This window comes from Zonotrichia leucophrys, chromosome Z (genome assembly GCF_028769735.1).
Source record: "Zonotrichia leucophrys gambelii isolate GWCS_2022_RI chromosome Z, RI_Zleu_2.0, whole genome shotgun sequence".
In the NCBI taxonomy this organism is placed as follows: Eukaryota; Metazoa; Chordata; class Aves; order Passeriformes; family Passerellidae; genus Zonotrichia; species Zonotrichia leucophrys.
Window position 1 is genome coordinate 21,910,213 of NC_088200.1, and position 17,402 is coordinate 21,927,614.

Sequence of the window (17,402 nt, forward strand, 5' to 3'; positions counted from 1 at the left end):
TTCCTGAAAGGCTCAGAATGCTAAGGCTAATCAAATCAAATTTAAACACAGACACTTAGCTAATGGAAGAAACAGCTTCCAAGGATGCTAAATATTAAATAAAAACCCATGGGACTTTTCTAGGCTGAAGGTTATGCTACACAGGATGAAAAATGCTTTCACAGAAGAGTAAACTAACCTACCTATCAGAAAAGTCCCCCAATCAAAATCAGAAAACACTGAATGAGCTATGAAGCTTCTGCTATCTGATTCCATAAATAAGAAAGCAAAGTTGTCAGCTAAAGGTACAACCTTAGGTGAGGACTTCATCTTTGAAAATTAATTTTTATTCAAATTCAAATTTATTCAAATTCAAAGAAATAGGTTTGCTTACTCTTCAATGTAATCAAAGCAATACATTTACACGGCAATTTAAAGCAAGACAAACTATATACCTGTGTATTGCTTTGGAGACTTCCCTCTGGATTGCCACATTTCTACCTTGTAATGCATAAACAGCAGATGCAATGAGACACCTCTCATAAATCCCATCATTCCCTTTTTCATGCTTCAGTAATTCTTTTAGGGCTGCTGTTGCAAGTGTTGCATCCTGCTTTACCAGTCCCAGTGTGCACAAAGCCTTCAGACTTTCCGTACTAGGTTCCTTTAATGAGCTGTTGAATCAAAGAGAGGGAAAGAGACAACCATTTTGGAGCACAAACTAAGCTTCCTGATAACATGAGAGTGCTCGTTACTTTTGAGTCCTCTTGCACCTATGTATCATGAAAGGTATACAGAATTAATACTCTCTGTGGGATCCTGGATCAGGCTAAATCTATATCCTTGAAGGCCAGGTTACAGGCACAAAATCAAGCTCTTAATGATTACTTTTGCCTTCAAAAAAAGACAAGAACGTAAGCTTCTGATTCTATGTTTTGTTTTCAGTCCCTAGCAAGAAAAAAAAAAGCTGTTAATTGAACTTGAACAGCCAGCAAAAGGACCCTTTGACAAGCAGGAAATGGTATTCTATCATACTAGTTATCCAGACATACCCACTGTTAAGAATCTCTGTGCTAAGCTGGTTATGAGAAAAGAAAAAAGGAGCTTCATGTTCAAGGTCCTACTTGGGCACTTCAAGTCATCTAGCACAAATTCCAGTCAAGAGCAACATTTATCTACTGCACCAGAATGCATGATTTTTGTTCCTATTAGTAAAATCCACCAAAATCTGTTTGTAGCACTGTTATCAATTCAAGTCTAGATGTATTCATTGTGATGTTTCTTTCCTAAGCCATTCACTACCTTTTTTTTTCCAAACACAAACATATCATGTCATTAGAAACTCTCATTGTTCGTGTTTTTGACAAAACTAGAGGCCTGCAGTGATTTATAAGATGTGGGAAATATCAGTTTCCTAGCCAACTAACCACGGCCAGGAAAGGTAATGGACCTTCTCTGTGTTAGTAACTTCAGGAAAATGCTGATGGGCGCTGCACTGCCACTACTAGAGTTCTCTACTGACAGAGAGCTGCTCCTGAGTGGTGAGATGGTAATTTTATTTCTAGCTGCTAGGAGGCTAACAATGATGCACAGGCGATTTGGCTTCCACAGATTTGAAAAATAACAGGCATCCACCACTTAATTGCACAACTAGTAGAGATCTGTTTCTTTTCATGGGAAAGGTACGGGGCTGTCCTGGTCTACATTGCTGGGAACACAATAGTTTCTGAGATTTTTGATTACTTAAACTATTTTCACTGGTCATTCAGAGTTCTTACAGCTAATGAGCAAAAACAATGAGCAAAAATAGTGCTTACAACAACTACAAAGTACTATTATCTTAAAAGATAAAGTTTTTAAAACTTCAAGGATGTTGGACATCCAAACTGCTCAGCCCTTCTACTCAACACTGCTTTAAGAGAGTGGAAGCGACAGACCATAAAACCAGATGTACCACATGAATAATTAGACTGCATCCATTTCCACTTCTATGCCGCAATACACAAAGAAAATATCCACTTGAGTTCCCACAAAAACAATAAAATATCACATTCTGATTATTCCCTCTGCTCACCATTTAAACAGTAGTGTCTTTGCAGCATCCACTCTGTTCAGTTTATATTCTATTATTGCCAAGGCAGTCAGGATATGTGCTTTATCTTTTTCAGACTCAGCAACAGACAATGCTTTTTCATAGGCTGGTAAAAATTAATTGAGGGAGAAGAAAAAACACAACATTTGTACAGCCTTTAGGATAGCACGATATCACAACAGAGAGACTACTTTAGGTTCAGGTTCACTGTACTTTCCCAACTCAAATCATAAGCAGAAGATAAAAGTGAGTTGACTAAGACTTTGGAAGTAACTATGTTTGGAAAAACCAGATTTACTCTTTAGAGCCTGGCAGTTGTTTAACACATAGCAAGTAGAAACAGAAATGAAAAGCAGCATTGGGACATTCAGAAAATTCCTGCTAGAACATGGTAAAAATGAACCCTGTGATAGCTCATTTACGAAACAGTAGTTCAGATGGGCACACTCATTCCAAATACAAAATAAAATTATTTAAAACACTGGGCTGACTGTTCCTTTGTGAGCACTTCTACACTGATTGTTGCATATACCTTTTCATGAAGTTCCACATCTCAGAAGTGTGCAACATGACAGAACAATTATATTTACCACTAAAGCTAAAGTGCTTTCAACACCACAATTATCTCCTATGAGAGAATCATTGAATAATTAGGGCTGGAAAGGACCTCTAGAGATCAACACCTCTACCACAGTAGGGCCACCTACAGAAGGTGACACAGGACCTTGCAGGTGGGTTTTGAATGTCTCCAGAGGGGAGAACCTCCACAACCTCACTGTGTAGCCTGTTTCAGAGCCATCCTCAGTGTAAGAAGTTCTTCCTCATGTTGAGGTGGAATCTGTATTTTAGATGATGTCCACCATGCCTTGCCCTGTTGATGGGCACCACTGCAAAGCGGCTAGCACCAGCCTCTTGACACCTGCTTTTGAGACACTTATATTGATGCCATCACCTCTGTCTTTTCTACTCTACACTACAATTGATTCTTCCAGAAAAACAATTTAATTTGAGAACAAGGGAGGCTCAGAGAAAAACAGTTTAATGGACAAGAATCCCACACTTGAAGAAATTTATTTTTCCTTACTACATTTGAGCAATACTAGGACTAATAAATTTTCACAGAATTATAGAATAGGCTGAGTTGGAAGGGACCCATCCACATCATGAAGTACAACTGTGCAGGACACTTGAAGAATCACATCATGTGCCTAGACCATTGTCCAAAGGTTCTTGACCTGAAGAAAACATTGGCTCTGTGATGACTTCCCTTGGGAGCCTGTTGAAGTACTCAACCACTCTCTGGGTGAAAAATCTTTTCCTGATATTCAACCCAAACCTTCCCTTACTCAGCTTCAGGCCATTTCCTAGAGTCCTGTCAATGGTCGTGAATACAAAGAGATCAGTACTTGCCCCTTCACTTCCTCGTGAGGATGAAGACCATAATGAAGTCTCCTCTTAGTTTCCTCCAGGCCAAACAAATCAAGGGACCTCAGCTGCTCCTCATAAGACTTCCTCTCTAGACCCTTCACCATCTTTATAGCCATCCTCTGGATGCTGTTGGACAGCCTAATGTCTTTATTTTATTGTGGTGTCCAAAACTGCACATGGTACTCAAGGTATTAAATAGTTGTGGCATTTATACTTACACAATAGGACCAAAAGAGCAAAACATTGAATGTCAGCTAGGTTGGTTAGACAACAAAGTTTGTTAAGATTACCCGCAAAAGAAGTGTTCCATAATGCTCTGAATTTTACCTTTGATACTTTCTTCTAAGAGTCCTTTCTTGAAGTAAGCTAATGCTAGCCCCACAATGCCATCAAACTCTGTTAGGGGTATTGATGTGTAAACTTCAATGGCCTCATCACACCGCCCAAGAGCACTGCAAAAAAAACACCCAGTCACTGGTAGGAAGGATGCAGAAACAGCTGTTATAATTCAGACAAACTGTCCTTGAGGACCAGTGCCCTCTATTCCATAGCAGTTTTAAACAGACACCTAGAAAAGAGCAGTATTAGGACAAGAATGTGCAGTAATCCCCACCCTTTGCCTGGTATAGCAGTTACCCTCTCGAGCTATCCGTTGCATGAAGAACAACTGATAGGAAGAAGTCCTCCATATCTCCATGACAGCTGTATATAAGGCAAATGACTTAATGATCATCACAGTGCAGGGAGAGAAAACAGCAAAGGAGAAACATGCAAAATGCAAATCAAGAATTTGTTTGGAAAAAAGCAAATCATGCACACAGACAGGAAAATGCACACACAGAAAGATTACAGCATTCTTGTTCTAAGACCACTATGAAAAGAATAATAGAGGATTGTATTTATTAGAACTACTTATCAGTTACTAGAGATTTGTTCTTGTGTAAGTTGCACATATGAACTAACAGACATATAGCTTGGATGTGAGATTTCAGGAGTCTAAAGAGCTTGTTCTAAAACCTTCCCTGAAGTTAATGAATTATCACTTCGTCACAGGTTACAAGTTTCAGTGTCACATACAATAACATATGAGGTTTCCCCAGGGAGCTGACAAATATTTTATTAGTAGACCTTGAGCTATTTCATATCAATGAGAAATTTGAAAGTCTACATACTTAAGTCCTGCATTCCCTCAGAACCAGAAAGCAGAAAGGAACTTAGAATTCTGAGTAGGACTACAGTATAGAGATTTATCAGCAGAAAGACCACACAGGTATACAACACCCCAGCCTCACATGCTTCAGGTTGTGAAAGTCAGTATAAATTCAAAGGCTAGATAGAAGGGCTTTTGAACAAACCTCGAAGCAGCAATTTTATTCAGAGTAAGCCTATTACACAGCTCAGGGGTCAAGTTTGTAAAAAAACCATTTTAAAAAATCCCACAGCTTATTGTGCAGACAATATAACAGACTACACTATGACATGTTAGTACCAAGCAAAGGATAAGGGAATCACTGATACACTACAGCCTGTGAAGACATACAGCAATTCCTTACAATATGATTTTTTTTTATTACACTACCCATTTCTGGGGCAAATACAAAGTTCAGTCAAACCTGTCTCCAATTAGGAATAATGTTTAATAGATGATTTTTAGCAACCATCTTTCACCTTAAGCCTCACCATATTTTGTACTGCTGCTTTCACTACCTCCAAAGCTGAAGTTAGGGGCTCAGAAAGTCAACAGACACTTACCAGAGTGACCTGCCATAGTTTTGCATTGCTGTATTGTATTTCTCAGTATCCTCTGAGCTTTTCAGCAGTGAAGCTGCCCTAAAATTAACCACAATGAATGTTACTTATCATGTGACTACAAGGTGCATATTTTGAGCACAGTTTTCAGAGCAAAATGAATAACTGTTTTATACAAAAGCTTTTCTATGCTAATTAAACATAAACAGAGCCTATTTTACTGTTTTAATGCATCAACAAACATGTTCACCAAATACTGTTCCATTTGCCACCTTTCCCTCTTTGAAAAGAAGACAGAAGAAAAAAAACCCCAAAACAAACCCAAAGGCCAACCACCTCCATTAATTAGAGTGGGATAGAGAATAAAGCTAAAACCAAGCTTGATTTCTCCTTCAATTTCATTTAAATCACACCCAGTGAATTAGTTAATGTAATGGCAAGATATACAAGCCTTAGGACATTACTTTTCTGTGTTCTGCCTTTCCAAATTTTATATAGGAACCTCCACACACACACCCTACAAAACACTTAGTTCAAATATACTGTTGAACAGAGAAAGTAAAGTTTATCTAAGGAAAAGAAAAACCCTTAGGTTTTTCAGCTGGTTCATGGAAAAGGAGCTTCTCTGAGCTTTCCAAGGGTGTACAGTTTACCTCTCATAGGCATAGGCTGCCTGCTGTTTTAGATCCAGATACTCATTCAAAAACCCAAACATTGTGAAAGCAGAAGCATCATCTGGATTTCTTTCTAGAAAGTCAGAATTGACAATGTAGGAAAACAAGATCAGTAGGCTGTGAAAAAGCATTACAAAAACATTGCTACATTGAAGCTACAGTACATGCACTGAACACTTTGCCAAATGCTTTTGTCAGCTGGTCATGAGAAAAATTTTGACCGGCTTGCAGGCAAATACAGAAGAGACAGATGACCCAAAACATGACACCAGGGTGGCTGAAAAATGTTTAAAATGTTATGATGTAACACTAATGCATAATGCACTCAATATATTTTAAGTTTTTCAGCAGGCAGATTTTTTTAAATGAAATGGGAAAGTATTCATCTTGCATTGACTCTAGTAAAATACCAGTAAAATCTTATGTTTTATTCTTAATACATTCTGAAACAATTCTGTACAATGTGCTGTAGGACATCCCTACTCGAGCAGGGAGGTAAAACCAGATGACCATTATGGTCCCTTCCAAGATTAGTAATTTTTAAGTAATTGCTAAGGCACAAATCTGTCAGCTGTCAACTCATCTCAGACTAGTAACTTTTCTCCCCAGAAGAGGAAGGAAGGCTCTCCAGAGTCCCCTTAAGAACAAGGCACAAAGAAATAACAGTCTCACATTCACGTCTCATTTACTGTGAGCTATATTTTCTAGCTCTCAAAAGTCAGCAACAGATTACTCAAATGATTTCTTTACAGGAATACTTGCAGACTAATGAAAATCTGCATTTCCTCTACCTGCTTTCCAGGCTAGACAAATCCAGTGGGGAGGCTGGTTTGGAATCATGCACAAAACCAGAGTCCATCACCTGCTGAAGGTTACCAAAATCATATGCTTGAGAATATTGAGTTACACAGCACACAGGAACAATCCTGTGCACCAAGCTTCACATCACAGAGGACCTGGCACTTATCTTCACCTGCACATACAGACACATGCAAAGGGAGTCTGAGAGCAAACACCCTATGAGAAGCATGACAAGGCTCTGGTCCCTATTTTCGTTGGTATTTGAAACAACTAGAAGGAATAAGCAGACAGAACCCACATCCATTTCATCGCTGTGTGGTCTGCTTACCCTGTTTCAGTTAGTTTAAGCTAAAAAGCCTCTCACCACCTCAGCCAGACCTCTCTTGTTTAGAACTAGTGCAGGTGTATTTATTCCTTCTGAATGCGTGTTAGGTGTGACAGGTTAGAGAGGTATTTAAATTACCTACCTGTATATTTGCTCAAGACCACTTGGGCTGCTGGTATAGCATTCATTTGAACAATGTTATACAGATACAGTTCAGTGTTTCTGTTGGCTTCATCCTGCAGCGTTGAACATACCCAGTGGGCATAGCCTTTTGCTCCCTCAGTCTCAAGAAACAAAGAGACACCCCCCAAAACAGGAATCATTAAACCCGCTCAAGATACAGCAAAATAATTGCAGATTATAATAACACTAATTCTTTGTTTTAGGACAGAGTTTTGGCTAAAAATCTGCATCAGTGTTAAACAGAAGAACACATCAAATTGAATCCCTCCACATATACTTTTAACTTTCCATCTGAGCAAAGCAAATACTTACATTCTCATATAATGTGCTGCATGACTGTACACACAATAGGCAAAAAAAAAAAAAAAGCTATGAAAGACTAAGTCCTCCACTTTTTTTGGAACACAGGGTCCTGGCAGTATCCTTGCTCTCTCCAGAAATATTTTATGCCTTTGATCTATGTCCAATTCTGTAGAACATGGAGAATGTTTATTCATGACTTAAAGAGCTGATTTCTTGAACCCTTGGGACTAAAAACTTTTATAAAGTAACTGCCTGCTATACAATATCAGCATAAGTCAGCAACAACATGGAAGCCATACAATCTCATTTGAAACATGACTGTAGCAGTTTCAAAACTCAAGACACGCCTATTTTAAAAAAATAATCTCCTAAGTAGAGAGACTGGATGTACAAAAACTTCAGAACAATACAACTGTTACACTTACATGCATACTGAGTTCAGTTGTGTGCCTGAAGAGATCCATGGTATCATAGCTGCCTACAGTCTCTGCAATAAGAGCCTAGAGAGAAGCAAGAGCTGCTGTGGTCATGTACTTAAAAATTATGACAATGACAAAAACCTTACCTCATATTATGTCAGGCATATCTAAAGCATTCAACATGAACACACTTTTTTCTCATAGCCTACAAGCAAGATTGGTTTTAAAACCAAAATGAACTCAGGAGAAACACAAGCAGTCTCCACTGTACCAGTAATTTAAACTTTGGCTGCTAGCTCTATCTTCAGAACAAAGACTTGAATGTATTAGAACAATTTATAACAACATCTGACAAGAGCTGAATTTCAACATGTGACGGTGCTAGTTCATTTCTAGAATCCAGTTTTTCAATTAGCTATCATTAGCAGGTGAGCAGCATGGCATTATGAAATTCACCTATAACAATCATAATAGCCACAAGTATCTCAACTATTCACAAATGACCTAGATATCAGAAGGAGCATGTGAGCTATCAGTGGCAGGGGAGGAAGGGACTTCCCAGAAAATAAGAAGTGCTTTGTTCCAGGTACATTAGAAGATTATGGGGAACTGAGATGAGAGTTGAGTCGTGCCATTTAATGAACTAGTGGTACAGCTGAAGCTGAAATAACTATCACCTTATAAAGACAGTGCTCTGTGGATAGCTGTATATAAAAAGCCTCAGAGCATAGTGATTGTTTGGTTAATAGCTTGTTAGAGAACTCACAATATCAGCCAGAAAAACATCATATGAGTGTGTCTGATGAGCACAGTAGCTTCCATTGTATTACCACTATGGAAACAAAGGAAGTAGAAGCACTCGTAAACACAATTTTAGGAGCATGAATTAGTGCCAGTTACTACGCTGAAGTTAAGGTTCTTCAACAAATGTTTTTGTGTGCAGTTTCATAATTTTTCATCATACCTGTCCAATCCAACACAAGAGGTAAGAAGGTTCCAGAGACTGGGCTACCTTGAAGGCTTCATGAGCTTGCTGTAGAACCAAATAAAACACTGCTGTTGAACTGCCTGGTATGGTAACAGAGCGCTTCTGACTACACACAAGTATTAACATGCAATAGTATTAGAAGAGACTTAATGGACTGAATTAGGTCACTACTAAAAACACCTTCTGTTCCACAGAGAACAACGCATTGCCCAGAGAAATAAACCAGTTTAGTCTTAAAGAAAACAAAACAAAACAAAAAAATCAGAAAACAAAAAAAAAAATTAGAAAACTTCACAATATCAAAGTTTCCCTCCCTTCTAAATATGCTTCCTTCCCAGCTAGAGAATTCAGAAGCTAAATGAACAATTTAAAAATCTGACTCTAGGAAGATCCAGTTTTGAAAATTCACTTTTTTATAACACAAACGTGTTTTCAAAAGGATAAAACTGATTATCATCCACAAGTCATTTCCCTATGGCCTACACATGCTTAAGAGTTCCTCCCTCAATTTGGCACAAGGGGAACCAAGTCTTAGCATTAGCAGTCTTAGCAGTAAGCAGTCTGTACTATCAGGTTATTTTTCTTAAAAATAATTTTGACCATCACATTTCCAATCAAACAAGATTTCTGTAATTTCAACGAGCAAATAGGACAGGATGTACTTTAACTGCATGAGAGCTCCAGACTTCACTTAATATGCACTCAAATTTTTCTCCAGAGAAACTCTGAAAATTAGAGTGTTACAGTAAATCATACATTTGCTGATGAGCAGAAAGTAGGTATCTATGGGAACTCAAACACTGGGAGTTCAGTCCATGACCTACAACTAGAAGTTCTTGGCCAAACCTGGCATGCCTTGATTTGACTAACCACTTCTCTGTCCTTCCATTAAGTTCTCATTCCAGCTGTTGGAAAGCAGTTTTGCCAATTCAGCAGAAGTTCACAATTCACCTAATCTTAGCCCCTCCAGAACAAATTTGTAATTTATCTGCATTTCTCAAGTGCCAATCTAATTTCTTTTGAAGGATGTATATTTTTTGAATTTCAAAGGGACATTTGAAACTGACAGTCCTATTCCCATATATACACCCTTAAAAAAAAGCAGAAAGGAAAACTATACTTGAGGATGGGAAATAGATTACCTCAATGTGTCCAGTTGCCAGATATAAAACCCCCAAGTTGGTCCAGGCAACAACATTCTAAACAAAACAAATAAAGTTAAAACCAATATATTATTACACTCCTCAGAAATAGCAGTGCATCAGGGGAAATGTCTTAAATGCCCACTTGAAACAGATGGCAGCTGCCTACAGCACTTACAATTTGCTCAGCTTGAACAGATTTGATGAACGAATGTTGTGCAAGAGCATAATTCCCAATAGCTGGGGGAAGAAAAAAAATGGAGACCTAGATGTAACTGAATTTCAAAACACCATTAGTCAAGCCTCCTTCTAACTTAGGATGTTAGAGATCTAGGGCTGTCACTGAAGACTTACCACTACAAGAAGCAACTACACCAAGAGCATTCCAATAAAGATGATTTTTGCTGTCAAGTCTCACAGCTTTTTTGAGACACTGGAAGAAAATGAAATGTGGATTATAATGATTAGGAGAGCAAAAATTATGAGTTTATGCACTTACTTATTCAGAGATGTAGGTTTTACTGTGTACAGGGAGAATATGCAGAGAAGCATGAACAGCAGTTTAAAGAATGTACTAGGAAATATAGGCAATACCTGCAAAGACTTCTCTAACAGTTCACTGATCTCATTCATGTCAGTGCCCACTGCTGTGAGGTGCTCTGCTTGGCGATAATAATTTATTCCAAGATCACACCATATGCTCGGCAAAGACATCAGTTTTAAAGCTCTGCCATAACACCTACAGAAACATGAATCATAGAATCATTATTCCGAGTCTCTGCACGAAGAGCAGAAAGCTGACAAAGCTTCAAAAGAGTGCTTAGAAACCTAAATGAAGTAAACATGCATAAATACAAACAAAACCAGACAAGAACTTAAAGCAAAAAAACCCAACTAATATATTTTCATTCAGACACTTATTGTGTGTCTGAATCTGGTCTAAGGGTAATCTGTAGTGCTCACCACTTATGAAACCACAGGTGTGGTTATGTAGGTGTGTATTAAATCAAAGCTCTGTCAGTTACATTACGCATGTGTTTACTTAAAACAAACATCAATCATTTTTACAGTTCCTCAGGCTTCTCCTAGGAAGTACTGCACTTTACAGATCATGGTTGAGATTCACCAAGCAGATGCATTTCCTGCCTTACAGATCCAGCTGAAAAAATTTCAGAGGGAGTCACAGAACAGCAAATTTGTCACAAGAAATATTTTACAAGAAAGAGGCACAGACAGAAAGCTGGAAGTATTATCTTAGACTTCCATTGTCCTGGGAGAATTAGTCAGCAAATACCACAACCACTGCATTTAAACAGATGTGATTTGTGGAACAGCAGGGAGAATGTAGTCATGCACCTGGAGACAGAAAGGAGAAGAGCAGGTGCTGACAGCACTGTGGCAATACAGGAAACATACCCTGAAATAAGTAGTGTAATTTGGAAGAATCATGAGAATGCATTTACCCAATATGCAGGTATCAAGAGATCAGCATGTCTTCCATTTTCTACAAATTAACTAGTCTAGAATACTTGAGACTCTACAGAGTCTTAAACAGCAGAGAGGCTCTTAACAATAAAAGAATATTACCTTCCTCCCAGTATGAGAAGCTCATTTTTCGTCAGCACCTGTTTGGTTGCATTTTTACTCAGAAGGGATCCTAGTACTTGAACATTCACTTTGGCTGGTGAAATAACATGTACACTAGTACAGGTATCTCCTAACAGTTTCCAGAGGCAAGATACATCAGGACGGTGCTTTACTGCCCTACAATTATAAAGAAAACACATGTAACACCTACTCAGATACTTCAACATCCTTTTCTGAATAAAAGTGACACTTTTAACAGCAGCACAACCTCAAATGCAATTATTCAGTAAGGTGTTTGATTTAATTCAGTTTCTTCCTATTCAAGTTACAAGTCTAAAAGATCAAAATTTTAAAAGAAATAACAATAAAAAGCAACCAAACAAAAAACACCCCAACATGTCAGCTGACTACATGCACTCTTGCATTTGTCATATTAAAAGAACTACTCATCTGCAGAAACTTGATGGACTTTCTCCTCTAACAGCAGTTATTCCAAGGTTTAATTTAGTACATCTTATATGAAATTCAAAACAAAAAGACTGAGAGGAGGAAGGAATTATTTTCCTCTTATCCATTATTTTTGTAGGAATACACTCGTCCCAGATCCATATATCAGCAGGACTACACAAGAGAACTCTGTGTCACTTCACACAATTTCAAATGACTCTCTATATTTGAAAAGAAAAACATAAAACTCTGTAATTGCCATTCATTTAAGCAGCCTATGTTTAGAATCTGTAATGGTTACTCAAACCATTTTTAATAAACACATTCTTACTTCTAGATTAGAAGTTCTAGTCCATTTGATTCAGTCTAACTGAAAATTTTCAAACTCTTATTTTTAAATAAATTTAAAAATTTAACTCTTCTTTTTCTGCCTGTCAACCCACAATCACAGCAGAAATTAAGTAAGTGAATGTTTAGTACCAACCTTGTAAAATATGCAAGGGCCTGCTCTATGTAATCCACAGCCTTCCTATCGAAATAGTTATCAAGGGCTGATCTTGCCAGCATGAGATAACACTCACCAAGTCCTGAAAGTAAGAGAAAATATTCTCTGTGAAAATAAATGCTTTTATGATATGGCTAAAAGTACAGTGGGGAAAGAGCCTGGAAGCCAAGTCAGCATTTCTGCCTTGTGCAAAAGTCTATACCCTGCATACACTGTAACAAAATCAAAACACCCACAATGCTCCCAACAAAGACTGCTTTTCATCTGTCTTGTGAAGTGTGAACTGTAGGATCATTTGGCTATTAAAATAAACCAAATTCATTATTTAAAAAATAACATTTAAAGTTTGCATTTATCTTCAAATATTAAGTAAATCTGAGAAATCTGCATTGTTACACCTTTGACAAATACACCAATTTGCAGTTTACATGCGTGAAAAAATCAATCCTGAGAAACAAAAGGAGTAAAGAATGACAGGGTAGGCAAAAAGGAAAGTCTTCAAGGAAGAAAACCTGAAGCCAGCATTATTTATTTATATATGAATTTACTTCATATGGTGTATTGAATCTGGCTGAGATGGAGTTAACTTGTCCTATAGGAACCCTCATAGTGCTGTGCTATGTACTGGTAGCTGGAAAGGTGCTGATAAGGAACCAGTGTTTTGGCTGCTGCTGAACAGTGTTTGGAACAGCATCCAGGCAGTCTATACAAAATTCACTCCTTCAGCATTAGGATTAGGCTGGGGATAGTCAGAATCCTGAGAGCAGACATAGCCAGGACAGCTGATCTAAACTGATCAGAGGGATATTCCATACCACATTCTTATCTGTTCAGCATAAAAGCTGAGATAAATATGGAAGAGATTGCGGGGGGGGGGGGGGCACTTGTTATCACATTTGTTTTCTGAAGCAATGACTAGGCAGACTGAAGTCCTACTTCATGAGAAGTAGCTGGACATCACCTGTTCATAGAAAGTTGAGAATAAATTTTGTTTTCATTTGCTTCTTCATGTGGCCTCTGCATTTGCTTTATTAAACCACATTTATCTTGACCTATGAATTTCTTCAATCTTATTTTGCCTTTTGTTCACATCCTGCTGAGAAGGGGAGTGACAGAGTAGCTTGGTGGGCAGCTGATGCCTAGACAGGGTCAAACCACTGCAACTGGAAATAATTCCCATGATGAAAAAGGAACTGCATCATAGGTTAAAATTTCTAACATTTTGGAAATAGTAACTGCTTGGTTTACACATTTGCTGCCACTAGCAGTGATTCTGTCCAGCCGTAAATCATTGGATATGAGTACCATTCATTCTCAGATTATTTTGACAGTTCTGAAGCTACCCCCCTCATGCTATTGTAATCCTCCACCTATACCAAAATAGAGTTTTGCAAGAGTCTTTATCTTGGCTCCCCAGAAGACCAAGATCATAAGCTTACCAGATGTCAAGATCAAAAAACAAAATTGATTTTATTCCCCAAAATTATATGAAAGATACGCTAGAACAGAGGCAGAATAAGTATTCAGTAGCACAAAATCAAAACACATTGAAAAGATGCAGTGAAGTAACACCAGTAAAGTTATTGACTCAACTACCAGAGACTATGCTTCCAACAGCTCAACTCAGAAACTGTTCATATGGATCAGAACAGTTGAAAATAAACACTGATGGGACAGTCAAAGAACTTCAGAATGTTTTAAGAAGGTCCACAAAATTTACAACATTGGTCCAAACATCATAAGAAGTCTCAAAGTAAGTGAAGGCTGTTTGGAGACTTAAAAGGATTTACAGCTAACAGACCAGAGATTACAATGTGAGCCTTTATGAAAGAAGACTCAGGAGGTGTAAGAAAACAGCATAAAGGCAACTATGGGGAGGAATCTTGATACCATGTACTTAAGTACTCAAAGCATTTTAGTACTAGTAACACTGTCAACTGCTCTACCTACAGACACTGAAAAAACCATATGCATATGCACATACAGCATCTTTGCAAACTGCTGCTACAGTCAGCTCTTCCCTTCTTGCCCAACAACTAGTAAAACTGCCTGAATGCAATACATTCCAACTCCATTATGGAGCTTTTTACCATGTCACTTTGGTCTTGAAAAAGCTAGTGGAGTTATAGAGGAGGAGGTAGGTAAGTCAACCACACTGTAACTTTTTCAGATTAAAAGCCCACTGTTGTAATAACAACTCAATATTTCTGAATTAACTCTTCTAAGAATCAGTTTAGATTCACCCAGAAACCAGAAGGCCTTACATACAATGAAAAAAATAATTACAAATTTAAACTAGCATCAAGTAGCACCTGCTTCAGATTGGTATATGGGACGAGAATGATTGAAAACTAAGTGGCAGAGAGAACGCAAACAGAGCAATTATTCATTTTTATCAAAGTTTTATACACTCCCTGCATTATATAACTTCAGAATCACAGTTCCATAATGAAGAAGTTCCAATTCCTCCATTTCTCTCTACTCCTACCTGTATCCTGAAGGTCTCTACCCCTGCCACCTGTAATGCTTGTGAGATCTCTTGGGATTCACTGCTCTTTTTCACCACTTGAAAAAGTTCAGAGGGGTCTGAATCACTAGACTAACACATGAAGTGAGGAATGCATGGTCAGGAGCAGAAGGAAATCAGCCCACCTCTTTGAAATGGCAGTCTGATTTCATTGCCTGTTGAGCAAGTATTTTACTGCTTAGGTAAAACTGCAGTCCTGTTAGTGGGCTTCCTCTGTGTCTCTTCAGTTCTCCTACTCATTTGGCCTGGTAGCCACATAGAATTAACTACCCTTCATACTTACTTGAAAGAGAAATAATCACTCACATTCATCATAATGTAAGAGTTTTTCAGGAATTTGTAATACTACAAATCAACTTTCATGTGAGGGACCTCATGGCCCTACATAACCAAAATACAGCTCTATGCTTCCACACAAGAAAACCTCAACACACCACAAGAAAACCTCAATACATCAAAAATTCCTCCAAAAGACTGAAACACTACAGTGTGTAAAGGGAGGAAAAGTGAACACTTTCAAATTCAGACATGATACCTTTCAGTGCAGGCACATAGTTTTCTGTCTTCTTTAATATTTGTTGATAGGTAGCTATAGCATTTTCGTATTTGCCTAGAATCTGCTCAAGTGCTGCAGCTCTGTAAATGCTGTACACAAGCCCTGGGTTCAGCTCACTTGCTTTCCTGAAGGATTTCAGAGCTGTTGAGTAGCTACCTCTGTTGAAGTAAGCCTCCCCTAGAGACTCCCAGCAGTTGGAATCCTTTGGATCAGCCCTGAGAGCTGCCTGCAAACTGAAGATATCAAGACACACATTTATTTAAATGAAATATGATACAATTCAACATAATTATTTCCTTTCATTGTATATGCTCAGGACACTAATTTTGCATTATATACTCTTCAGGACACAAATTCACAATTACATGGAACTTTTAAACAAAGCATGGTAGGTTTTTCATCTTCAGAGGACATTACACAATTTTAGGAATTGTATCTCACCCTGGCTATTCAGTGCTATAGCAGCTTGTCTGTGCCTGTCACAAGGCTTGTTAGTACAAAACACTGCTATGTTAACAAGACTACATTCTGCGAATTCTAGAACTGAAGAGAGATTCACTCAGACCCATTTCCCTTTGTTAAGTACAAATTATAATCACCTAACTCCATTTGAAAACTTGCTACGAGCAAAGACTATTTTATTGGGATTGGTAGAAAAGGACTTAAACCAACCACCAGTTGTCTTACTCAGCCACTGCTTGTGACGGCTGACCAGTTCTCAGGTAGTAAAGTCCACGATGAAGCCAGGCCCATTTTGCTGTACCAGGTCTCGCTTTTTCAGTTACCTCATTCAGGATTGACAAAGCAGTGTCCTAACAAAGCAATAAATGTCAAGTTAGTAAACAAAAACCATTTAAAAATATTCTTATAACTTTCTAAAGCAGCAAGGTGAAAGATGGAAAAAAGAAGTTACACAAGCTAAATAAAGAAAATCCCCAACTTTCTCCTTATGCCCCCTACTGAAAAAAATGCTTCATCTATATCACACATGATAACCCTAATGTAATACTTGGTTCTCCCACCCTTCTCCCAAGACAAATTTAATTTGGAATTGGAACATAAAACTGAAGCAAGCCCAACTATAAAAGCTGCTAAGCAATGACAGAACATTTGTTTTCTGATCTTAAATATAGAGGAAACCTGAAGTGATTCTTTAAACAGAAGGATTAATAGAAGAACAACAAAGCAGCAGTAATCTGACATTCTGAATGTACAATACCATGTCTCCAAGTTCCACACTTAAATTGACAGCCGCTGTTCCAGATTCTTCATCCGTCTCATCCAGTTCAAAAGCCTTTTTATAGCAACCACGAGCTCTGCTTTTGTCTCCAGCAATGTCTCTGTAGTAGTTACCTAGATAACAAAAGGCACTTCCCAAGTAGCTGTCCAATTTTGCAGCCTATAAGGAAATACCAACACACTATCAGACAGCATTCTAAAGGATTATACTCATAGACAGGTTCAGTGACAGCTACTTGTTCAGCCTCTGCTTATCATATTTTTAAGCCCCTACTGTGATATATTTGAGATGCCAAATTTAATTATAAAATTGCACAGATGACCTGAGCTTTAAATATCTGGAAAATCTGCTACAAATCCCATGACACAAAACATTTTGTACTCAAAGTATTAAAATAGTTGTGCTAGGAGAAAGTAAATCTTTATTTCATATTCTATTCTGTTTCAATCATTATGTT

At 38.0% G+C, this 17,402-nt stretch overlaps 1 protein-coding gene across 5 annotated transcripts in view; it reads right to left on the reverse strand.

Moving 5' to 3' along the window:
• SKIC3 (SKI3 subunit of superkiller complex) overlaps window positions 1–17,402 on the reverse strand; it is a 50,922-nt gene that overhangs the window by 17,169 nt on the left and 16,351 nt on the right. For all 5 annotated transcript variants that reach the window (XM_064735256.1, XM_064735255.1, XM_064735258.1 and 2 more), the window contains 17 exons: window positions 16,925–17,104; window positions 16,393–16,517; window positions 15,685–15,938; window positions 12,602–12,704; window positions 11,671–11,847; window positions 10,678–10,822; window positions 10,438–10,516; window positions 10,262–10,323; window positions 10,084–10,140; window positions 8,918–8,986; window positions 7,960–8,034; window positions 7,191–7,332; window positions 5,902–5,995; window positions 5,252–5,329; window positions 3,827–3,951; window positions 2,054–2,177; window positions 435–653 (listed from right to left, as the gene is read on the reverse strand). In XM_064735256.1, coding sequence (XP_064591326.1) covers window positions 435–653; window positions 2,054–2,177; window positions 3,827–3,951; window positions 5,252–5,329; window positions 5,902–5,995; window positions 7,191–7,332; window positions 7,960–8,034; window positions 8,918–8,986; window positions 10,084–10,140; window positions 10,262–10,323; window positions 10,438–10,516; window positions 10,678–10,822; window positions 11,671–11,847; window positions 12,602–12,704; window positions 15,685–15,938; window positions 16,393–16,517; window positions 16,925–17,104 — 2,108 coding nt within the window. The remainder of the gene's footprint in view (window positions 1–434; window positions 654–2,053; window positions 2,178–3,826; window positions 3,952–5,251; window positions 5,330–5,901; window positions 5,996–7,190; window positions 7,333–7,959; window positions 8,035–8,917; window positions 8,987–10,083; window positions 10,141–10,261; window positions 10,324–10,437; window positions 10,517–10,677; window positions 10,823–11,670; window positions 11,848–12,601; window positions 12,705–15,684; window positions 15,939–16,392; window positions 16,518–16,924; window positions 17,105–17,402) is intronic.